Below are 26,257 nucleotides of genomic sequence, written 5' to 3' on the forward strand. Positions count from 1 at the left end.
ATATCAATTTTACATGTAAGAACAGCTGATTCTAGGGCTGGCAAAAATGACTGCTAATCAGAAAATATTTCTAACAGGCGAAAATGTGTTATCCAAAATTTCACAAAAAAATGTTAGTTGCAAATGTACTCATCCCATATACAAAGTAATGTTTTTATTTAACTGATCCCTAAATTGTTCAGGATGTTGCTAAGTATTCATGCATAAACAAGCCAGTCAAATTAATTTCTTCCCAGTCTATGTAAACTTAGTCCCAGTATTATTTGTTACACTCCTCTACAGAGTCTAACAAACTTGGGTCAGGTAACCTTTGAGCAACCCATGATCATCCAATCATACGTGAGACAGCTGAACGGATTTTACCAACAAGACAACGGCTACTGTTCATGGTTTGGCAGGACTTACAAACTTCCCCAGTCACTGACACTGATCCTCAAAAAACGAAAGTCCGCATAAAACACAGATACAGTCAAGTCTCGTTAATGCGCCCATTGCACAGCAAATTGTCGGATTAACGAGGATGTTGGACTAAATAAATAAGACTACAAGTTACGTTTATTCAATTTGTTGCCGACAAAAGTGACGGATAAAGCCGATCATTTGATACACAGAGCTCGCATTAACAAGACTTGACTGTATTTGACCAAGGGTATATGTACACTGCAGGCTTTCTGATGACAAGAACACAGCCTTGAACAGAGACAAAAACGCTATTTTCAGGGACTGTTTACTCGCTCTTAACAGTGTTGCAGCTTGCTCCTTGAGCATCACCTATAAGTGATTGTATGGAAAATAGCATTCAGAATCATTTCGGTACAAACCTTTTCTAGGTCAAAAGGTTTGTGCAAATGTCCACTTTCACTATTTGGTAAGCTGTGTTCTGATTGGTCAGTCTCGCAGGTTACCTGAAGCAAACTCCTACCAGGGGTTGTTAGACTTGGTAGAAGAGTGTAACAATTAACACTGTGACTAACTTAAGTTTTCTTAAAGTTAAACTGAATTTCTTTCACACTTTTTTTGCTATAAGATACTTAACTAAATATTGATTATCAACAATGATCAGCTGAGGATTATCATTCTTTATGAATAGCCAGCCCTAGCTGTCACAGGATGAGGTTGTTTCTTTGTTGTTTAATTCTCAGCAAAAACAACAGTCAGGACAAGACAAATCATTATCAGTCATGATGAGACCTAATGACTGTCAAAGAACAGACTCATGCACATACACTGAACAGCAAAAGAAAAGTTTAAAAAGAATGAAATCTCAAAAAAACTATGAAAACAACTATGCATTCAGGTTTATGTCTTCCATTAAAAAACATCGAAAAAAAAAGCCAGATTTGCGTTTCTTTTGCTGTTAATTATAGTACTCTGAACAGTTGTCAGAAGTCCAGAATCATAAGAAATATCAACACAGTGCATTTATAATTACAATTTAATACACACAGATGGACATGGACAAATGATTGAAGTATATACACAACTCGCCTGGCTTACAGGAGACGATACATTAAACGCATGACATGAAAACTACACCCTCAAGGGCACAAGTCACTTATCCAACATCTTGTAGCAGCAATTGTCTGCTAACGGTATAGGAATAGAGAGTTGTCCAGATGTTGATTTAATCTTTAATCATAAAGATTAAAGGAGCTGAGAATGTGTGATGCTGATGTAAGCCGAGCAAGTCCCTGGTGGAGAGGCAGTACATCATCAATGTAATCTGTGTACCATCTCCTCCTTGTTGATCAAGTGGTCAGTCTTATTGACCAGGTTCATCAGATTGGTCAGGCTGTGAGACCAGTCGTTGAGAATGTCATTCGGGTCCTTTTGGGATGTGAAGTTAACTATTCCTTCTAAACGATCTATCTTAGCAGAAACTGTCTTGTTGACAACTAGGTTTGATAGAAATTCTTCTGTCTCCTGAAATGGAAATTTTCATCTTTAAAATTGAGGTATCCAAGAGGCAAAGTGTTGCATTATTTGTTGAGAGATGGTTCCCAACAATATTACTACCATCACAATACTCATGAAAGGCAAAAATTTGAATAATTTGGAGCCTTAGCAAAGTGGGACTACTTCCTTGGTTGAGGTAGATGACATATGGATCAAGAATAGGATAGTTCAGCACCTTGTTGCTCTATGCCCAAAGATGTCAAAGTTATCCTACTTAGCACTGACTATTTAAGGGGATAAAACAAACACAGATCGGTTGTTGTTTAATGCCATACACAGCAAATATTCTGGCAGTCTTTATATGATGAAGTCAACATCATAAGCATCAATCGACACAGTTTGATTTGATGGCATGTCAAATAGATCAAAGACCTGACCACCTGATCCCATTAGTCACCTCTTGACCAATTAAGGTTCCAGACAGACTTCATTGGGACATTCATGTTAAAATGCATGGCAACAAACAAACACACAAACATGAGCATGGTTTCTCAGTGTACTGCCACTATACAACCTGCATTAGTCCAGATCAGTTCAAGCAGCAACACACACATCAGTATGTACCAAGCTGTATATCTCACACACAACACAAAACCTAATTCCACCATCCCTTATAAGCCACTCTACATCTACTCACAGCTTCAGGCTGGTCCAACAATTCAGCCATCCTCTTCATACCAACTCGTGTGTAATACTTCGCCATCACACGGATGTTCTGCAACACCAAAATTAAAACCTTGAAATGGTAAATTAAATTCCTTTGTACAAAGAGAAGATGGTCTCAAACCCTTAATTATTGCATGTTGTTCTAATGTATCAACAAATCACAACAGCTATGAAATTCAGAGAGACAATACATAATGAAGTCAAGGAGTCAAATGACATGACCAGCTGAAGATAGATTGTAGTTTTAGCCTACAGACTTATACCCAATAATGTTACATGAAACAAGTTCCTTTTCACAAAAAGAAAAAAGGGGAAAAAAGATAAATCATGAAAGCATTTCCAACAGCTGAATCTAAATTCTACCACTAAATTGCATCAACAATTTTTTTTAATCAAGAATGCGATGAATGCTCCAGTCAACTTACGTGTTCTACAACTCGTGTCTTGAGATCGCCCCAGCGTTTCACTCCACCCTCAAGTTTCGTGTTGAAGACATGGGTGGGAGGATTCCCTGCTGAGCCGACCTTCAGCTCAGACTCAAACGTGCCACACAAGTCCTTCCAGTTAATCAACTCTGGGGTTGTGAACAACTTGAGCAGATCCCTACAAGGAGACATCAGAATGTATCAATTACACTTTCACAAACCTGTTTTGCTGTCTATGGAATCCATCAACACAAAAAGAGACACCAGAAAGGGTGTCATACATTTTACCCATGTAGGGAAGGAAAGGCCTTTAGCATGATGAGCAAATGATTTAACTGAATGATATGGGAGCACGTCCATACAAACAGTGTTATAACTGTTTTTCTTGTTCACTTGTTTAACAGATACCCATAACACTTAGTGTTTGAATATACAAACTCTCCAGGGAAAAGGAAAATAAAAAACAAAAAAAAACTCTACATACTGTACTGGCTTGTGTTTGAATATATTCATGAAAAGTCAGGGACTTTAGTTTTATGCTGCTTTGAGCAAAATTCTGGCAATATCACAGCAAGGGACACCAGTAATGAGCTTTACTCACTGTACCCATGTGGGGAATCAAACCCAGGGGTATTCAACAAGACGAGCAAACGCTTCAACCACTAGGTTACCCAACCGCCCCAAATCATGAAAACATGGTACTTACTTATACTTGGCAATTTCTTCCAGGTTCCTGTCCTCACTGATCCTGTGAGTGAGATCAGACTGCTCATTGTCATAGGGTGACAAGATGAGATACAGCACAACACACCGAAGAGCCTGGTAGGAAGATTGATATGCCAGTAAATAGTGAAGGAAGTATACAAAACTAAAAAGATTAGGAGTTTTGGGAAAACATTGTTAATTAGAGACCAAGCACACAATTTCATGAAAGCATATCCGAAAAATTCCTAATTCGTAACTTTGGTTTGGTTCAATATATATATTATAGAAACTTCACAACATTATTATTTCGTTAGCCAATATCATGGACACCTAATAAAAGCGAGCAATGTTGACTGCATCTCACAACATCAGACAATCCAGTGATTGACATCATGAGCACAAACCAAAACAAGTGAGATACGACATGCATCAACACAGTCAGTGAGTCCCACCTTTTCATTCCGTTAGTTGTCTCTTAATGTTGTCATTATGTTTGTTATTGCTAAACAATGCACTCATATATATTCCAGCAATCGAGTCACCAGTCACCCAACTAGATACCTGATCCCAATAAGACTCCTCTTACGACTTACCTCCTTCATCTTGTCTTTGCTCTCCTTCACTTCACTGGTGTCATAGATAGCTCGGTAATGTTTACAGATGGACAGGTACGATCCTTCCTGTTCATCTAGCTCAATCATCAGCTGGTAGAACTTCAGCTTCAGATCCTGTTTACAACATGGACAGTGACAAAAACTAAATCAGGACTGAACCTGTGTTTGACAGAAGAGTCACCCATCATAAGAATGGCAGATTGTGGCTAAATGAATTTGGCCAAACAAACCAAATGACATGAAGAATGATCCATGCTTCAAATCACAATCACACAGTACTAGCCATTGCTGCTAGCAAATTCTCTGTTAATTATTTTCAGCAAAACATATATTCTTTCCATTTGGACAGACGTAAAATCTTTATAAGCAAGAGTTATCATTAGATGACAAATCCCCCAAAATATTTCAAAAAAAAAAAAACCGCCCCAAAAAACAATTCATTAGACGCTTACTTGAAGTCCAGATTGATTTTTATAGCTTAAGTCCAAATTGTTCCCATGTACATCATGCAAAATGTAAATGCCAAAAATCTACAAAATGTAATTTTCTGAATAAAATGGGTATTTTATACTTATCCTGACTCATGCTTAATTGCTTGTCTCCTCTTCCTGGCGAAGGTACTGGAACACCTGAAATCCCTTGAAGTTCCCTTCTAAATGAAGCTGACATAAAATTCACACTCACCCATGTATTACCTCCCTTCCCATGCACATGGTCAGCTGATTGGCCATGATACTTCACTCTCTCCTATAAACGCCCGACATGAGAATGCAAGAATTCAGCGTGTCTGTGAAGTAAAAATAGCGTCTTTTGAGTCAGCATTTCAACTGAAGTCCGATCGAGTGGTTCATATGCATCACTTGTAAGATGTTGGATTACAACATTTAGGTCCCATGCTGGAGCTCTAAACCTGTGTTGCTGATCTTCCAATTTGAATGAGCATAGCAAGGCAAGAAGCTCTGGTACTTTTGTCAACTTGGTCCCTGTTCCCATGGTGACGACTGAGCTGAGAGCTGCTAAGTATGTAGATAATGTAGAGCCTTTCAGACCTCTGTAAATAGCATAAATAATCTGCTATTTGAGGATGAGTTGCCTTGTACGCCGAAAATCCCTTTTTCCTGGCGTATGCCTCAAAACATTTCCACTTGTCATCATAAAGCATGTGAGTGGATTTCCGTAAGGCTAATGTGACTGCTTTCGCTGCTCTTGCCAATTATCCTCTGCGATTCAAACAGGTCTTAATACGGTCCATACGTGAAGACGAAATACAGATGGCTAGCCTTGCAGCTGCTTTGTGTGGGGGTGGATGAGAAGATTCTTCCACTCTGGTAATTGTAGTGTTGCTTGTCCTAACTCTTCTATAAGTGTTGGAAACCAATCTCTCGTTGGCCAACAGGACGCGACCAAAATCAGTAACCCCTTTGTTTGTCTCATTTTCTCGATGACTTTCAGTTGCAGTACTGGAGGGAGAAACGTATACGCGTTCTGTTGCCCAGGCTAAGGGATCTGGTACTGATGATACAAAGGTTGTTGTCTGTTTGTTGAACCTTGTTGCAAATAGGTCTGTTTGCAGTGATCCGAGGGCCTGACTGACTGCCATGATGTTGAAGGCTCCTGGTATGTGACATGCTTTTACTTGAAGATTCAGACTGTCGACTAAGTTGAACAGTTGAAACATCAGGTGTAGTAGAGATAGTGATCTTGTTGACACTTGCTTGTTTATGTAAAAGGCCACTGTTGAGTTGTCCATGTGGATCATTAATAACTTGTCTCTCAGTGCTATCCACCAGAGGTGGATAGCATGAATGACCGCTTTCACTTCCAACTGGTTGATGTAAAGAGCCTGTTCCTCCTTCTTCAGATTCATGCTGCTACTTCGTTTCCTAGATGAGCTCCCCATCCTTGCAGAGATGCGTCTACATAGAGATGGTTGTTGAATATAGGTTCCTGTGCAAACGTTCGATTGGCGAGTCCACCACAACAGAGTGGGCTTCAGACTGTCTGGGAGAAGAATCTGGTCTCTGTTGTTGAGATGAAGATTCAAGAGGCGTTGTAACGGACGCAACTGCTTTCTTCTTCTTCTGGTCATATCTTGTGATGACGTGAGGAGGCCTAGTAGACACTGCCATTCTTGAAATGTCAAAGGAGAGAGTAGAGCTTGCATTATCATTTCATGAATCTTGACCCACCGGTCCTCCGGGACTACGATCTGATTCAACGTAGTGATGAAACAAATCCCGAGGAATTTGATATCTTGTTGAGGTTCCAGTTCTGACTTTTGGTGATTTACTAACCAACCTAGTTGTGTTAGTAGCCTGATTCTGATGTCTAACTGTTGTCTGAGTTCACTTTTCTCTTGATGTGCTTGTATGCCATTGTCCAGATAAAAAGCACTGCATAGCCCCCTGAGGTGTAGATAGCTTGACGTTGGGTTTGGTTACCCGAGTAAATAGCCATGGGGCCGAAGATATTCCGAACAGTAGGACCGTCCATTGTAAAGGAAGCACAGATATTTCATGGATTCTCAATGAATCAGGATATGCAGGTACACATCTTGCAGATCTGTGCTGGCTAGATAGTCTGCCAGTCGGGCAAGGAGTCTTGGTTGAGGAGGATGTAACATCTTGAAATGTTCTGGCTTCCGTGGAAACTTTTTGTTGAATTCCTCCATGTTGTAAATGAGTCGAAATTTCTCTCTGGAATTCTTCTTCGGTACTAAGATGATTCGGGAATAACAGCCAGGCGTAAGTCTCTGTGGCTGTATTACTTCTACTGCTCCCTTCTGTAACATCTTGTAGCCTTCTTGCAGAATATTCATGACATAATTTTTCGTTGAGGATTCTCCAATTTTGCCAGTAGAGTTGAAGACGTCCACTCACTTGAGACGGCTGTATGGGAATGGCTGGGGGTGGAAGACTCCAGTTGATCATCTTGACTTCCCTTGAATCTTGAGCAACCGATCTTGCTACCTCTTCAATCTTCCCGTCAAACACAGTAGGTGGAGACCATGGGGTCTGATACAAAGGCTTTGTGAAGTTCTCACTCCATGATGCGGTGGACAGGAGTCCCTGTCTCCATGGGAAATTAAGACCCACAGTCAGATGTGATCCCTCCTCTGGGTGATAATCCTCTCTTCCTCATTGGCAGGATTGCAGAATTTTGTAATGAGTCTTGTTGATGGCTCTGGATTGAGCTAATTCGAAAAAGGTTCGCCTCGTAGTAGTGTCATGTTGCGCGAGCCTCTTGTCTTCTGCTTTGTAAAATCTGCTGCGAGTTGATAACTTTGTAACCTTCGTCTACATCAGGTGCTCTGATGAATGGCTCCATGTGATGAAGAGGGAAACGACATCCGTTGAATGGCTGCACACGTTGGTGTTGAAACTTGGTTGCTGATCTAAATGCTGTAGACAAATTCTCAGAGATCGTAGATATAGGAGCTATCAGCGGAAATGTTACCGTATCGATGTCATCATTCTTCATCTTATATGTGTTGAGTTCATTTGAATCCTTAGATGGTGAAACATGGTTTAAGCCACCCGTGATCCATGATGTGACTTTGGAATCCGAGAAGATGGCATTCACTGAACGCCGACGAGTCTGTGTAAGTCTGAAGGGGAGGATGACTGCATACGTCGCCTTCTATGAACAGGGGAGACTGAAGGAGACCTTCTCCGTTGACGAATCAATCCGTGAGTGCACTCACGTGAGCGTGTGACATCACTCACCCGAGTATAACTACTCGAGCGAGTGCACTCACTCGGTTTGGGTGTGTCCTTCTCTGTGCTGCGACCCGATGACCAGGACCTGGATCTTCTGGAGTGCGTGTGTGCATACACCTCTTCATCTTCAGACGTGAATGCGAGTCTAGACGAGTGCTCTCGCTGATTCGCAGTCAACACTGTTGATGAGTGCAGTCGTCTTTCTTCTTCCAACCGTCGCTCCATAAGATTCATCATCTGCGTTGTTAATTGTTGCATGAAGGCGCCTGTGTCGAATGCCTGGGTTGAGACGACTGTGTTGAAGAGTTGTCTGTGACGCCCAAGGTTGCAGTTGACATCTGCGATGTCTGATGTAGATGATAAGGGTTCTGAGGCGTTGATGATGCCATTGGTGTCGATCTGGTTGCCGACGCCCGTAGATTACGTTGATTGATGTCTTGCTGACTCTGTATCATCAACAGTGGCTCATCGAGGATGTGACGGTCTTGTAGGGGGACGATCTTTTCCCTGAACATTTTCTTCATCGAAGAATGATGATTCTGTGATGATTTTGAAGATGAAGACTTCAACTTCGACGACTTAGATTTCTCAGGCTGTGACAGCCCTGTCTCAACAGACAGTCTCTTCTGAGTCTTGGGAGACAACTTGCCCGCCCTTGGACATAACCTCGGAGATACAGCTGGCATATCACTGGAATGAATCTCAGCATCAATAATTAAACGGATACCTGATTTTATTTCACCAGATTTAGACATGGCTAATGTGAGCCGACGTTGCCTATCTCTAGCACGTCTGTGAACATACCGTAAGCATAATAAGAATTCTGCTTCAGACAAATTCATACAAAATTTATGAGTATGAGCAGAGCACAAGGGCTTACATGCCGGACAAAGTACATGCGTGTCAACCCCCAATGGCCGTAATCTGCACTGAAAACACGATTTCATCAACGGAGAGTAAGTCTCAGTTGATGAAATATGTGTTAGATAAAGACACAATAATCACATATTTGAATAATAGTAATATATATATATACAAGCCAAATACCGCATACAACACAAATTTAGTTTGAAAGACCAAAAGAATGAAAAACTTAGCGCCGTATACCAGGTGCCTCCAGCTGCCCTTGTTGGGCGATAAGGAGAGAGTGAAGTGTCGTGGCCGATCAGCTGACCACGTGCATGGGAAGGGAGGTAATACATGGGTGAGTGTGAATTTTACGTCCGCTTCTTTTAGAAGGGAACTTCAAGGGATTTTGGATGTTCCACTACCTTCGCCAGGAAGAGGAGATAAGCAATTAAGCATGAGTCAGGATAAGGAAAAATCGGCAAAGGACATAACATGCCAGAGGAAATTAAAAGTAATATTTTTGGTCAGGGTAATTCTACAAGGCAGAGATAAAGTTCAATGAACAACTTTTGAATTGGATTTGGAACACAAGAATAAAAACAAACATAAAATATTAAAAAATCCTGTACTTCATGAAAGAACACACAATAACATAAATTTGACAAACTGGTATCTTGAGCACTACTATTATAAAGACTGAGTATTTTTCAGTTATGAAAGGAAACATGGGCTAATGCTTACAGTGGTCCCATCGTCATCAAAGAATTTGGTGTTGATTTTTTTGCTGATGATCTGTGTGCGAATATAATCCTTCTTGGCCAGGCAAAGACGCATCTGCTCCAGAATAAACTCCACCTTCTCTTTCTTATCCATAGAGCCAAATGTCTCCACCTGCAATATGGAATATGTCATGAATTAATAGCCTGTGACATTGTGAGAGAGTGGCAATCATGACAAAACAGGAAAAACTTCACAGGAATAAGATCATGTTTGGACTACACATGGCTCATAGTCATAACCTAATACATCACACGAGTGACTTTAGTTTTACACTGCAATCAGCAATATTCCGGCTACAAGGCAGCTGTCTGTAAATAATCAAATCTGGACAAGACAATCCAGTAATCAACAGTATGAGCATCGATCTACGCAGTTGGGAAATTATGGCATGTGTCAACCCAAGCCAGCAAGTCTGACTGCCTGAACCCATTGGAACCCATAGGACAAGCATAGGTTGCTGAATTCTAACCCAGGGCCTAGATTTTTTAAGCTCTCTCACCACTAAGATAGCTGTATGTTAATGATAATGTATGGCACTTCCAACTCTCTTAGCACTAAGAGAGCTTTGAAAATCTAGGCCCTGATCGTAATGGGTGCTACATCATGTAGTGACTGATGCAAAGGAACTTCATTTATAATTCCACTTGATGACATCCTAAACTTCCAGCCATTATACAAAGGAGAAGTATACCTGAAGTTCCTGCAGAATATTGGCAGCTTCTGCAATCTTCCCTGCATCCTCCTTAATCTTAGCCAAGGTACGAGTCAAACGAGCTCTTTCGATTTCCACATATATCTGTAAACAGAGTCAAACACATTCAATGCAATAAATGATTGAACCAGATTCAAACAGGTCAGTTTGGAAGCAGTCTTATCAGAAAATCCTTGTGTGGTGTGAAAGGACAGATGTAGCCCATTGAAAATGGAAATACTTGGCTTTTTTCATGGGATAAAAGGCTATGCTATGTTCATTGATTGGTAATTCAGTTTACCAATAGATATCAGGCGCTCTTTGGCATCAATCATAAAACTGTTTCAACATTATAATGTCCACGTGACCTCAGGCACTACTAACCTTGCCAGCTGTGACAGTACGAAGTGTATCGATGAGCTTCAGCTTTACTTCTAAGTTGGGAGTCTTGTCAACATAGGTGCAGGCCTCCTGGATCATCTTAGTCACTGCCTGATGAGGAAACAACATCCAAGAGAGTGAGTGAGTGAGTGAGTGAGAGGGTGGACGGGAGGGTGTATGAGTGAGTAAGTGAGTGAGAGGGTGGATGATGTCGAATTAATGAGACTTGACTGTAAGTGAGGGAAGACCAAAGCTTAAGTTTTAGATTATTACCCTCTTTGTGACACAACCAGAATCTGGGAAAATCTTTGATTCATACCCACATTCTTAGGTTTCTGGCACATCAAGGGTTTCAGTTCTGTGATATTAACTACTGAACCTAAAACCACTAGGATAACCGAATTATAAATTAGAAAAAAAAACCAAGTTAAATATTCTAGTAATTCACTGCATATAACTAGCAGGTTGTTGGTACATGGATCATGTACAAAACATATGTTTTGTTGTATCTGACACACCATACTCCTCAGAGCAAGTCACTGAACAGCTGCTTCAACTGAAAGGATTGTTTTCACAGGATGTAACAGACACGACAAGTTAACAAATTAACATTGAACATGTCGGTACAAAGTGGCTGGGTCAGACAAGCTACCTGTTTGATCTGTCCTCGTTTCTTGGTGAGCAGCACAATGTTTTCATTCAAAGCATCCCAGTTTTTGGCCTCAAATGAAAGTTTGACAACTGCAACCAGGATCCGTCCAGTGGAATGAGTGTCTGATGCCTGGAAAGAAAAACTACTGACTCAGGGAGATTCAACAAAACATGCTACAGATACTATTATCAAATTATTTGACAATTTACAGACCGTCACCATATAGCTAGCATGTTGCTGAGTGTGGCATAAAAAAGTCAAACCAAATCATACTTTCATCTCTTTGCTTATTGCTTATCAAATTATCACTGGTAAATTTATCACCAAAATTCTGCACATAAATGAAGAAGGCTCAACATCATTTTAAGAATCAGAAACAAAATCACTGTTTGCTGGGAGACAAGTTGGTTTAACATCACTATGAGCAGTATTTGAGAGGCATAACTATTACTTGTGAAGATTATTGTAACTGTAAGTGGGAAGAATCCCAAGTTGGTTGAAACATTACCACCATAACCAGCAAGACTTGGTGAAATGAGTGAGTGAGTGAGTGAGTGAGTCTTACGTCACACTCAGCACTATTCCAGCTATATGGTCTATAAATAATCAAGTCAGGACCAGACAATCCAGTGATCAACAACATGAGCATCGATCTGTGCAATTGGGAACTGATGACATGTGTCAACGAAGTCAGCGAGAGTGAGAACCCGATTCTGCAAGTCGCCTTTTACAACAAGAATAGTTGTCTTTTGTGGCAAGCATGGGCTGCTAAAGACTTATTCTACCCCAGTTCTTGAAATTAATGAATATAGGTTATGGCACTGATAACGTACACAATGTAACTTACTACTTCTTTTGCACGACTCAAATCCACTTAAGACAATTAAGCAACCACCATGGGGCCACAACTCCTCAATGTAAAAAAAAGTCTTTACTTGGTCCACATTAAGTGTGAAGTAGAACCAATTTCAGAAGTTCATCATCATCATCATCATCATCATCATCAAGTTTCATCTAGGCTTCAAGGTATTGTTGTGGATGGTTCAGAATTTAACATTACAAAGCTACTTTTTTTTATGTCAGATGCTGATGTGACAAATTATTACAGAGACACTGTCAGACATATTCGTTGTCCCGTAAGAGGGCACAACAGTGTGTATTTGGCTTTGTTGGTAACTGGAAATGACTGCCTGAATCCAGGAGCAGATTTCTTGATATATGAAACATTTTATGAAGGAATTACTAGGATGCATATCATTTCACATATGTATCACCCGGTAGGTACAGTTTCTGGATAATGGCAGTATGGATAAACTTGACTCCACTGTTATCAGTAGAGGACGTAACGTGTACGCGAGACGGTCTCCCGTTACGCGTACAAGTGACTACCTGAGAGGGGGTCACTCATACGCGTGACTCCCTGATCACAGAGAGAGAAATTCTGCATGTCACACAAAAACATGTCTAAAATTGTTATTTGTGAAAATAATTAAACAAAATTTGCTACAGTCATTGACAGATGGTCAAGTTATTGGATGACGTGAATGAAAACATAAAAAGAGGAAATTAAATTGTCAAAAAATGACAAAAATGTGCAAAATTTGAGCAAAAATTGGCGATATTCAACTGCGAATTTCACCTATGTGCATAATTTTCAGAAACTTACATTTAGTATTTTCTGAAAGCTCATTTATCGTAGATTCATAATATATATGCAGCTTTCGATGCACACCAACGCACACCTGTTTGTTATTGTGTTGAAACATGTTTACTTTCTTCGAAACCGCGCGAATCGTCTCGCGTAGAAGTGACCGGGTTAGCGTGTCATTAATGGGAGGTAACTGATGCCTGACTAAATTGCCCAGTCAAAACATCCGTCTTGAGTCTGAGACTGTGTGAAGCGTGCGTAATGTACATGGCGATATTTCCTGCGTTACATCAAAGGGGTATAATAAATTTAAACAAAATCACGAATAACATTTTTTCATACGGACTACTCTTTTGTTGGAAGTATAATCGTTGGAAAACACGATTAAGAGTGGGGGGTCACTTCTACCGATGTAAAAACAGTTTTACGTTTTATGTTAGCTGCCATACCAGTAGATATTAGACTTCAGACGACAATTTTCACCTATGTGTACACTTCACATAAACATGATTTTCATATTTTCTGAAAGCTTATTCAACGCAGATTTACCTCGTACATGTACTTGTTCGTGTACATTAACGCACATAGGTGTATCATCGTGTTGAAACAAACCTACCTTCCTCCCACCGCTCGTCACAGACACACACAGCGTCCTCACAATATAGTTACGCGTACGAGAGACGCTTCCCAGAAGCACGAACAAAAGTAGTCAGTTTTTAACGGCAATTTTCACCTATGTGCACATTTCACACAAACATGATCTTTATATTTTCTGAAAGCTTGTTCCATGCAGATTTACCTCGTATAAGTACTTGTTCGTGTACACGAATGCACATAGGTGTACACTCGCGATGAAACACATCTACTTTCCACCCACCGCTCGTCACAGACACACAAACGGCCTCACAATTTCGTTACGCGTACGAGAAACGCTACCCAGAAGCACGAACAAAAGTAGTCAGCCTTTGACGACAATTTTCACCTATGTGCACATTTCACACAAACATGATCTTTATATTTTCTGAAAGCTTATTCCATGCAGATTTACCTCGTATAAGTACTTGTTCGTGTAAACGAATGCACATAGGTGTACACTCGCGATGAAACACATCTACTTTCCACCCACCGCTCGTCACAGACACACAAACGGCCTCACAATTTCGTTACGCGTACGAGAGACGCTACCCAGAAGCACGAACAAAAGTAGTCAGTTTTTGACGGCAATTTTCACCTATGTGCACATTTCACACAAACATGATCTTTATATTTTCTGAAAGCTTATTCCATGCAGATTTACCTCGTATAAGTACTTGTTCGTGTACACGAATGCACATAGGTGTACAATCGCGATGAAACACATCTACTTTCCACCCACCGCTCGTCACAGACACACAAACGGCCTCACAATTTCGTTACGCGTACGAGAGACGCTACCCAGAAGCACGAACAAAAGTAGTCAGCCTTTGACGACAATTTTCACCTATGTGCACATTTCACACAAACATGATCTTTATATTTTCTGAAAGCTTATTCCATGCAGATTTACCTCGTATAAGTACTTGTTCGTGTACACGAATGCACATAGGTGTACACTCGCGATGAAACACATCTACTTTCCACCCACCGCTCGTCACAGACACACACAGCGTCCTCACAATTTCGTTACGCGTACGAGAGACGCTTCCCAGAAGCACGAACAAAAGTAGTCAGCCTTTGACGACAATTTTCACCTATGTGCACATTTCACACAAACATGATCTTTATATATTCTGAAAGCTTATTCCATGCAGATTTACCTCGTATAAGTACTTGTTCGTGTACACGAATGCACATAGGTGTACACTCGCGATGAAACACATCTACTTTCCACCCACCGCTCGTCACAGACACACAAACGGCCTCACAATTTCGTTACGCGTACGAGAGACGCTACCCAGAAGCACGAACAAAAGTAGTCAGCCTTTGACGACAATTTTCACCTATGTGCACATTTCACACAAACATGATCTTTATATTTTCTGAAAGCTTATTCCATGCAGATTTACCTCGTATAAGTACTTGTTCGTGTACACGAATGCACATAGGTGTACACTCGCGATGAAACACATCTACTTTCCTCCCACTGCTCGTCAGACACTCAAACCTTACCCACAAGATCGTTACGACTACGAGAGACGCCTTTTGCCACGGGAGCAGACCCGGTGCTCAATATGCTCACTCGCATCAAGTGGTAAGTAACTTCGGAGGACTGCATGATCTTTAATAGTTTAAAGGTCACATGCAACGTAAAACACAACTTTGCAGATTCTTGTACCTTTCGGTATGCATTTACCGAAACAAATCATAAAAAATGCCAAGTCAACCTATAAAGTTGAAAAAAACGCGATGAAAAAAAGCCCGCGAAATCGGAGTTCAAACGTTTCACTAAATTCCCCCCAGCGCTGGGGGGAAAACTGGTTCCAACAGATGTGCTGCGCTGCGCCCGTGACGCATGCGCAGTGAATAGGTTCGCGGAGCTTGAAACAGTATGCATGCCCAGCGTCTTAGGTTGTGAGCAGTAGTCTAATCTTGGTTGTGTACACAAACAAGTAAATAATCTACTCGTTACGTAAAAAGACTTGTTGATTGTGGTAAGCAGTCTCTGTCACAGAGAAAGCTCAGTGTCTGGTTTATTCACACCTATATGTCTGCCTGCCTGTCTGCTAAAGACAACATGCAATACACAGCTTCGATCATTGACCACGTGCAATTTGAACTTAACACCTATCAGACTATACGACATAAAGAAAATAAGTTGATTTATGACTCGTGCACCCGAGTCCCCTGTCTGCCACATTATGTAATTAGGCACGTGTGATACACATGACATACTACATTCGTTTTTTTCGGATGACTGGATCTGACGGAAACTGGTGCAAACTCTTGTCAGTTTCAAGTCCTGCTTTGTACTTGGACGAATGACAGATTCCAGTAGTTTATCATCTCTGCTGAAATGATTTTTGATTGGATCGAGCGCAAATTCAGAGAACATGTATTTTCCAAACCCAACATCTCTACATTCTTCATGGATAACGGCTTCTTTTAGTGTATATGATTTTGTTTGACAACAGTATATGAATCCATACTGAAACGACGCATCAAGTACACAAAAAGAAGTTGTTATCCATACAGAATCTTACTTTCTTGTGACTGGCTATACTTCTAAAATGCCCATCAAACAGATCATCTTTCTGTACACACAATGAACCGTTAGCATATCAGCAAATGAAACAGCCAATCGGAAGCCGTCGTTACACTTGAGTGCATATCCACCAGCTATGACTGGGTTCGGTCTCCCGAGGGCTTCGTGTCGGGGGAAGTAAGCCCAAGTACAAAATATTGCACTTTTGAATCGCGATTGTACGCTTATAATTTTGTTTATTTGTTTTTTTAAAAGCAGCAATGTATATTGTATGTCATGAATAAGTGATAAATGTGTTTTAATTATGTTTGATTTTTTGGTTGCATGTGACCTTTAAGCAAAATGGATTCTTGAACACACTGCATGCAGGAATTACCACTCATTTCCTTAAGTTTTATGTCATTGTCATCAACACGTAATGTTATAGAAATGCGATTTCTCCACTTTTAAACAGATGACGTGAATGTGATAAAAAAAGGAGTTATTTAGACGGAGATTTATGTATTCATATATATTGTTTCCAGTCTAAGTAAACTTAGCCTCAGTACTTTTCCTTACGCTCCATTACTGAGTCTAACAAAACCTTATGGGAGGTCGCGTCAGGTAACCTTTGGGACTGACCAATCAGAACACAGCTTTCCAAATCGCGAAAGTGGACATTCGCACACACCTTTTGAACTTTTTATCTCGAAAAGGTTCGTACCCGAACGATTCCGAATGTTATTTAGCGTATGATCGCTTCTGGGTGATTCACACGGCGCACATTACAACCATGACAACAGAGTTAACTGTCTCCGAAAACAGTGTTTTGGCAATATTCAAGGGATCTCGTCTTGCAGAAATATTAACCAATGGTCACCATGTCAACAGAAACCCCAAAGCGTATATATCGCAGGTCAAATATCTGTATTTTCTGCGGATTGTTGTTTGTGGAGAGAGCTGTGCCCCTAAGTAGTAGCCGTTGTCTGATTGGTTAAATCTATATAACCGTCTCGCTATTGATTGGACGGTCATAGGTCGCTCAAAGGTTGCCTGATGCGACCTTCTGCTAGGTTTTGTTAAACTCAGTGGTGGAGTTTAAGGAATAACATTGAGACTGAGTTTACTTAGACTGACATTGTTTCAAAGCTGTATTATTAGTCAACTACAGCAATAAAATCAGTCGAGCCATCCCTGTTACACACGGAAGATGCCACTTCCCTGAGCAGATTTTGCTCACCTACATGTCAACTGAATTTTTGTCACAACTGAATAAACATGATTCTGTCTTTTACCAGCTTAACAACACCAAACAAAATAGTTAGCATTTAATTGTGCGTTTTTAAGTTTACCACGGACGATAAAAGCATCGTAAGCAGGAAACTGCACAGTGGCTGGCAGTGTCCACAAGACAGCCGTGTCAACTGTCTGCAAATATGCTGTCTCCAAACCCAATAAATGGGTATCCAGTCTCCTACCTGTATATTCAGGGCTAATCAACTGCAGTCATAAACTATGCCTGACTGCATCCTCTTCATTCCGGCTTAATCATTGCTGGAAAACAGTGTCGTGTGTGATATTGCATAATCTGTGTGAAATTTATTTGTGTTTCATTCTGTCAGGGGACAAATACAATTCGCCGTAATGAAGAATTTTGAACATGCACCTGTGTCCGAGAATATATAACTATTTCCATAGTTATACTAAATACATATAAAACAGTCAGTGAAAGGTTACGTAATTATGACAAATAATGCAAAACTCCCTGGTATACACATATTTCTTCATTCTGCAGATGATGGCTGAAAAGGCTGTCCAAACCAACATGCTGGACTGTAGCTGGGTCTGGTTGTCTTCTCCTGTCCATGCTGTCGTCCAGGAAGGAAAACCCTTCCTATTTCACGCATATACATAAAATATATATTTCTGTGTTGGCTTTGAATGTATTGTTTTTATCTATGAATACTGTTTAAATCATCTACCAAAGTAAAAGATAGAAAAGCCGATGATAGTGTTGACAACGACGCACAGCACTTTCAAGTACTCTTCGAAGATAATCAGTACAAGAATAACTCCTTCATACCAAAACAGAACACTTTGAAAAACATTATAACATTAAGCAATAAAAATCTGTTTATAAGTCGTCGATCAGTAATGCTATGGACAATATTTTGAGTTTGTAATCATCTGGAACAATTTTATTCCTTTCTTCCTCATAAATATGTCATATCATTATCACGTGAGAGATCGTTATCACGTGATCAGTTCAATCGGAATGAAGTAAGAAAACGCTATTTTGCCCACCTCCATGCGACTTGAATATTTGTCACCACAAAATAAACATTTCTATGGCCTTTCACAGATTATCAAACACAAACAGGAAACGGAATACATATAATTAGCATTTAATTATGTGTTTTCAAGCTATCATAAAATATACCTCGAACGACAAAGGCACCGTAAACAGGAAATTGCACAATCGCCCCCCGTGTCCACCAGATAGCCGTGTAAACTGTCTGCAAACTCATTAGATGTACACACCCTGAAGTAACGTGCTGTACTGCATCACACCTGTTGCCTGTCTCCACCTGTATATTCAGTGATACCCAACTACAGTCATTAACTATGCCTGGCCGCGTTCGGCCCAGTCTTCACTCCAGTGTCACGTGTGTGATACATTAAATTGCGTAATCCAAATGAAAGTTAATTGTGTTGCATTCGGCCAAAAAGATGAACCAAGACAAGCACAATTCGCCGCACTGATGTATTTGAAATATGTACCTGTGTTTCATAAACATAGCTGTACTACATACTGTGATACATCTAAAACATTCAGTGAAAGCTTCATACATTTTCGTTTTTATAACAAATAATGCAATGTTCTCAGGAATGTGCGTGTTCCCTCATTTTGCTGACTCCTGGCGGAAACGGGCATTTGGCCGTTCCCAGTCCAACGCAGCATGCAGGATTATACACGGGGCTGGTTGTCTTCCACTGGCCATGCTGTCTTCCAGGAACGAAAACCTTTTTCTGTTTCAAGCATATACATAGAATATGTGTAAACAAGAAAGTCCCAGTTTTTACCTGAAGTAGATCTGGTAGTGTGTGTTGTTAGTTTTGTTGTAGAAAAGGTATGTATGCAAATACGTATGTATTCGATCTAACTGAAGTTGCCTGTATGTGTACAGGGTAAGTGAAACAACACATTCTTACCTGAATATACTGTGCACACTGAAGGGGATGGAGGAATGATGTCTTCCAGGATGAGGGATGTTACGCAAATCGCCGACATGATGCACAATTCTTCAGAAAACGATGATTTGTAGACTTAACATGATCTTACCGAATGCGTAATGTATCCGCCAGGTCATATGGAGTTTGATCGAAAGAGGGGGCGAAAGATATTACAACCTGCAGGGGGCGTTATGTTTCCTTATTTAAATTTGTATTTTCGTACTTTTTTCATTTCGAAATTATGTCACAAAGTGTGATTTCTTTTTTTAAATGCCTTTATCAAATCATGTCAATTTCCGAAAGCATAAATAAGGTTCAAGTTACTTATATGCATTTTCATGATCAACAAGTCATCATTCGCAAGCTGGACCGTACAGAGGAACACCATCCTCAACTTGCAGTAACACGAGATCAGTGAGCCGCTTGAGCGGCTCACAAGAAACCTTATAAAAGTTACCGTCTAATTAGTTTGTTTTCTTCCCAACTTCTGTCATTTTATACAATGCACATCTATTTACGGTGGTCTTAAAAGAAATATCATTTCTCTTTCAAGAGGTTCAGAAACGCTAATGCGGGCATAAACTGATATGTACTCTGGAAGATACGATATCCACATGTCAACACCATGAGCTGTAATGAAATATCGAAGCAGGTATTTTAGTATAACACTAATTTTGATCAGTACGAGATGTCAGCTTTGGCTGGCACCGCGAGTCCCTTTTTTCAGTGTGCTGTGTGGAGTTACACAATGGACGTACGTCACTTCCGAAAAATATGCAAATGATTTAATAGTTTTCGCAGGATTACTTTTGACGAAATTGGCAAAGTTTTGATTCATGCAAGATGCGGTAGGGGTCGTATTAGTTTCAAAATATTCTGTAACTTTCTGCAAGATGAATACGTTGACATTTCCACCAGTAATACATTCAAATGAAATAAATCACCTTTTCATGAGCGATGAGTTGATTTTTGTGTAATTGGCATGTGTAAACAGCCGACCTTGGGCGTGGTATTCTGCTTTCCCGATGTTTTCACGTGCCGAAAAAATCGAAAATACAGAGGCCAAGTATGCATCAACCTAGGATGATTGTAAATATTTTGTCGGACAAACAACTTGTATTCTGCAGGTTGTAATCTGTTCAGTGCAAATGACGAAAGCGTGGCATCCGAGATCCCGAAACCTGTTCATTCACGACTGTCAAGTACCCCACCACCCTTGGGGATTTTACGGGACGCTTTAATTACCCTGCATCGTGTTCGCACCCAATCGAGTTGGTTCCACGGTGATTGAATTAATTAGGGGGAAGCGCTTCAGTTAGTACCGCGGAGCGCACCGTCTCGCGGACAAGAGACGATAGCCCGTCTCGCGTACACGTTACGTCTCGGACTGGTTATGGTTAACTCTGGGTAAACGTTGTATGTACAGAAATATACAATGCTCATATTTACAATAGAAATTAAATACTAGACCATGGTACACTGAACATCATTGTAGCTAGGTGAGGCCAGCCTGAACTATGTTGTATCGTGAACAGACTGATAGTAAATCATAATAAAGTGTTACAGAGTACACAGCAACAAACATGACCTGATAACAAAGTGAACTACAGGTTTGATGGCATCACGCCTTACTGACTGGATCAGTGTCTGTCTTTCTCCTATTGAACTGGTAACCATGGTAACCTGCTCTTGTTAGGACTAAAATGAGATGAACACCAGAATCTCCTTTAAACATCACCAACATCTATTTAGATATGTTTACTAGGTTACTATGGCAACTATTTGAGGTTACCTGATAATCATGTCTGTTGAGATTGTAAAACAAAGGTTTTGTTTGTTTGTTGTTTAACATCACACTCAACAAAATCCCAGCTATATGGCTGCAGTCTGTAAATATTCAAGTCCAAACCAGACAATTCAGTGATCAACAGCATGAGCATCCATCTACGCAAATTGGATACAACGTCATGTGTCAAAGTCAACGTGCACTGTATACATTAAGTATGTACTTCATCATACAAAAAGTACAATATGCAATAGGTCTGTAATCATTCACCCACGCTTCAATTTGATTTGATTTTCGATATTGGAAACTTGATATGATCATCTTCAATACAATTATTCATACAAGAAAAAAACCCATCAGGCTTCACTTAACTCTCAGTCAGCATTTGCACCTTGAAATCCATTGCTGTTGTCTACTACAAACAATTGTCAATGGATAATTAGCCTGGCATCAACCAATTATGTTTCACCTTATTCCAGTGCTCAAAACTGCTAGAGTTGAAGCCAAAATTGGCTGTGTGGAAGCAATTGAAACAGGTATTCAAATATCGAATCAGATATTGAAATTTGAAAACTAAAATTTGAAAATTGAACTGAAGATTCGATTTTCGAAGAACTGAATCGAATTGTTGCAGTCCTTGTACACAATTACAGTTCCAGAAGACAGGACGGTTACGTATTTATTGCTTTATAATTATGACAATTTCATCATATGAACTATCCAGAATCACAGGTCAATTGACAAATTGCAAAGGATTATTTAACCTACTGACCCAAACCAATAGGGTCACCTTCTCTCATTAAGCAAATAATTACGACATCACTATCCTCATCATTAATCTGCTGTAACAACTTACATGATAATAATCTTCATGGAGACCGCATTTTCAAACAATTGGAACATGCTGAGATACCATGGTAATGAGGTATTGATGCTGCCTTGAACAATATTTCGTTATCACAGTTACATCATCACCATCGGATTTTACTCTCTCGTTTTGAGAGTGAAACCCATGAAGATCAGAGTTGTAATTGGTCTTCAGCGACCCATGCTCGCCATAACATGTGACTAACTGGTGGTCAGACTCGCTGACTTGGTTGACATTGTCATCAGATCACTAATGCATCACATATTCACCTCGTCTTACAAGACCAATTTCAAGTGATTACTATAATCCCATACATGTAGATTTTCCATTTTTTTTTATAAAATTGCATTGTGTGTCCATCCTCTACATTTGTATGAGGTTTAAGTGTGCACTTAGCAATACTTTGGCTATATGGCAGAGCTCTGTAAATAAGTCTGGATTAGACTATCCAGTGATTAACAAGCCAACAGATCTCCAATAAACTGTCTACAACAAGCTTTGATCCTCCAAAAATTACTGTCCCTATCCATGAGAATTGTGACTTTGTTTTTGACGTCATTCGTTACCTTTCAAATCACTTTGCTTTATAAATTACTCATCACGTTAGCATCACGTGACATGTATTTATGTTGTCGTCTGCCCCTCTACTTCTGAATGTATTGGCTATCAGCAAAATGGGTTGAAATCAAATGAGTTGAGCATTGAGAACAGTCCCTGATGGATTCTTCAGCAAATTTTTAAGAATTTTGTGGCAAATTTAAGCAAATTCCACACACCATTTTTCAATATTCAGCAAAACATTCTGTGTTTGAGCAATAACAAAAAAAATAATTATACAAAGCTTCATAGTTTAATTCGAGATGACAAAGCACTGACACCTTTTTCTGTGTTTGAGAATTAAACACTCGCTGAAAGTTTTTTTCTCTCCTTTCTCTTCTCTAGAACAAAAGGTCAGTTTGGTGATCTGGGGATGCATTACTTATTACTTATGATGCTGTTGGTCCTGGGCAGAACCCATCTTCAGCAACCCATGCTTGCCCTAAAAGCTGACTTTGCTTGTCGAAAGGGGCAACTAACGGGATCAGGTGGTCAGGCTTGTTGACTTGGTTGATACATGTCACAGCTTCCCAATTGCGCAGATCAATGCTCATGCTCTTGATCACTAGATTGTCTGGTCCAGACTTGATTATTTACAGACCGCTGCCATATAGCTGAAATATTGCTAAGTGTGGCATAAAACTGAACTGACTCACTCACTCACTATCATGGTGTTGACACTGTTACTGCAGTATAAGGGAATATTAATGCCAAGTGTATTCAGTACCATTTTCCAAATAAAGACTACATATTCATGTATGACAATGTCCCCTTACATTAGGCTCATGTTGTAGTGAACTACAAAGACGAAAAGCAACATAACTGGCACATCTTGAACCCCACAATCTCCCCATTTGAATGTGATCGAAAATATCTGGCTTTCTGTCTTAAAAGAGAACTGCAGCATGCTGCTGCCAACATAACAAAAGATCAGCTCATGGGCAAAATCTGCACAATCTGGAGCAACATGTGTGAACTATATCAAATCACTGAAAGACACAATTCCAATTGCCAGCGTGAAGTACTAATAATGAAGGGTCAGCTTACCAAACATTAATGCAACACTTACGTCATGGACATACATGATTTTCAGTTAACCCCTGCTCACAGTGACTATGACATCACAGTAACCAAAAGCATGATTACTTATGGCCAGGGATTGTAGCTCAACTCTATCAAAGCTACATGTTAGATTTCTTTGTTGTACTCCTTAGTCATATAATTCAGGGCCATAAACAAGTAAACAATCCTGAACGAGGATTACAACGGATATTATTACTTTTATTATTCAACTGTCATATAACATCAACCAACAGTTATCTAGACTAGCATGATCTGTGAATACAATGTGTAACTCGTTAACGATGACGTTAGTTTAGCTGTACTCACTGTTCTTGTTTGTTTTTCCAGACCAAGGAGGATTTCCACAGCTTCTGTCAGTTTCCCTTGCTGTAAAATAGGGGAGTCATGAATATATGACACAAGTGAGATGTAAATAATATATTTTGGGGGCAAGTACATTGGAATCTGAGTGACTTATTTATAAAATGGTAAGACTTCTGTGTGTATCCCCCCCACCTCTCCCAATTTTAATTATGAGGGAAAATTTCTTCAAGTGGCATTTTTAGAAGTTGAATATATCTTTTAATCTTGTTAAGATACAATTAAAACATGTTATAACTCATCCTTGTCAGATCAGCAGGAAATTGCTGGGAATATATATACTGGTGATATCATTTGACTGTAATGCAATAGTGGATATGGATGGAAGTCTTTCCTAAACAATTGCAGTGATATGCTGGAATTCTCTATTATCGCTGGCTCTCTATTATTGTAGCACATGAAAACAACTGGAAAACACAAACACCACGCCCCGCATCAGCTGTTTTCACATGCAAATTGCATAAAATTATTCATCGCTCTTGAAAAAGTCATCTATTTCATTGGAATTTCATGTCTGATTATAGAAATATCCAAGTATTCATCATTTCAGTAACTTCTGGAATATTTCGAAACTAGCATTATCCCAACTGCCCTAGCAATAATAAAAAATCAAAACTTACTTTGTCAAGAGTAATCCTGCGACAACAAGAAAAATTAACAGGAAGTGACGTATTATGCAACTTCACTCTGCACACGGCAGCAAATTGCATGTTACGTTTTAAGATGGCAAAACAATATCTTCCTATTTCTACCTTGTATCCAAACAAAGTTTCAGGTGTTCTGGTTAAAAACTTGACGATAACACTAATGTGAATGAAATTCCTGGAGAATTTTTAAAATAAAATTATTTACTTGTGTCAGTAAAAGTTCCACAATGTCATTTGCTTAGATCATGAGCCACAGCAATTCTGTGATGTGATAATTGATGCAGGTCGAACAAGACACTCGAGATTGCTGCGATCATACTGAATGAGTTGTGATTTTGTGCCACACTTAATAACGCTACTTTCTCGTTATGCTGCGAGAATCGCAGAGCCTCGAAAATTCAGCAGCGGATGACCACGTTCTTCATCGAGCTCAAGGGTGATAATACACCTGATGGATCAAGCAGTGATAGATGCAGATGTTTGAGTGGGAATCTCTTCATTTAAAAACAACAAGCATACATATGAAAAGAACTAAAAGAATTGTATAATTTTTTCAGCTAATATCCGTAAGTACAGCGTGAATAGGAGACGCCAGAAATGGACTTCATGCCGGGAATCGAACCCGGATCTTCAGCGTGACGAGCGGGCGCTTTAACCACTGGTCTGTCCCATCGCCCTTTTAAAACCAGCTGCTGGCTCATAGACAATGACATAATCGTACCACAGCAAGTTACAGAAGTACACAGACTTACGACATAATACTGCCGGTAAATAGTGGGTGCGCGAAAACTGGAGCTCATACATTTTATTCGTAAGAATCGTGTATTTTAAAGTTCAAGCTTCGTAGGACGAAACTACAAAGACGATACTCACTTTGACTAACTTTTCACATTTCGGCAACTTTTCATCTACAGTTGAACTGTAATCTACTTCCATTTTCTGGATGCGGCCTTCGGCCGCAGCCATGGTCTCCGCGTTGTCCGACATGATGATAAGGGAAATTCACTCTAAACATATGTCCTTACAACCTATTTTCTGATCGATACGTAGATACATGTGACCGTGTTTGTCATTCCACTCCTGGTAAAAATTTTATTATATGTTAGAAAACAATATTCTTCATACAATTTAAAAGTGCAATCATTCTGAGTTAAGGAGATTTTATACGTGAGTGCAAATAAAAATAGCTCCCACATGAAGTTAGTTGTAAAATCGTAGTATCTTTTCCCTCAACGGGTTTGTCTGGCATGTGCTGTAGCTTGCGATGCGATTATTTATAACTGTCCTTTTCGATGACAGACAGAGCCCAGTCAAAGCAACTCGAATAACATCTATTGCTATATAAACAATGTAACGAAGCTCTATGCAGCGATACGACGGGGCATAACTACTCTCGGAAAAAGGAACCGGTTCATTTCCGGGTCGCGTCACTCCGA

The 26,257-nt window shown here is 39.9% G+C and overlaps 2 protein-coding genes across 2 annotated transcripts in view; both read right to left on the reverse strand.

The window, feature by feature from the left end:
* LOC137284716 (UPF0764 protein C16orf89 homolog) overlaps positions 1–26,257 on the reverse strand; it is a 441,860-nt gene that overhangs the window by 28,925 nt on the left and 386,678 nt on the right. The window lies entirely within an intron of this gene.
* Positions 1,422–26,023, reverse strand: LOC137284715 (26S proteasome non-ATPase regulatory subunit 12-like). The gene is made up of 11 exons (XM_067816635.1): positions 25,695–26,023; positions 24,121–24,180; positions 11,439–11,567; positions 10,790–10,897; positions 10,406–10,510; positions 9,676–9,825; positions 4,346–4,480; positions 3,754–3,866; positions 3,048–3,225; positions 2,594–2,671; positions 1,422–1,923 (listed from the first exon to the last, which is right to left on the reverse strand). Exons 1-11 carry the CDS (start codon positions 25,806–25,808, stop codon positions 1,714–1,716), a joined length of 1,380 nt encoding a protein of 459 aa, XP_067672736.1. The 5' UTR covers positions 25,809–26,023; the 3' UTR covers positions 1,422–1,713.

Source organism: Haliotis asinina, chromosome 5, assembly GCF_037392515.1.
Source record: "Haliotis asinina isolate JCU_RB_2024 chromosome 5, JCU_Hal_asi_v2, whole genome shotgun sequence".
NCBI classification, from domain to species: domain Eukaryota; kingdom Metazoa; phylum Mollusca; class Gastropoda; order Lepetellida; family Haliotidae; genus Haliotis; species Haliotis asinina.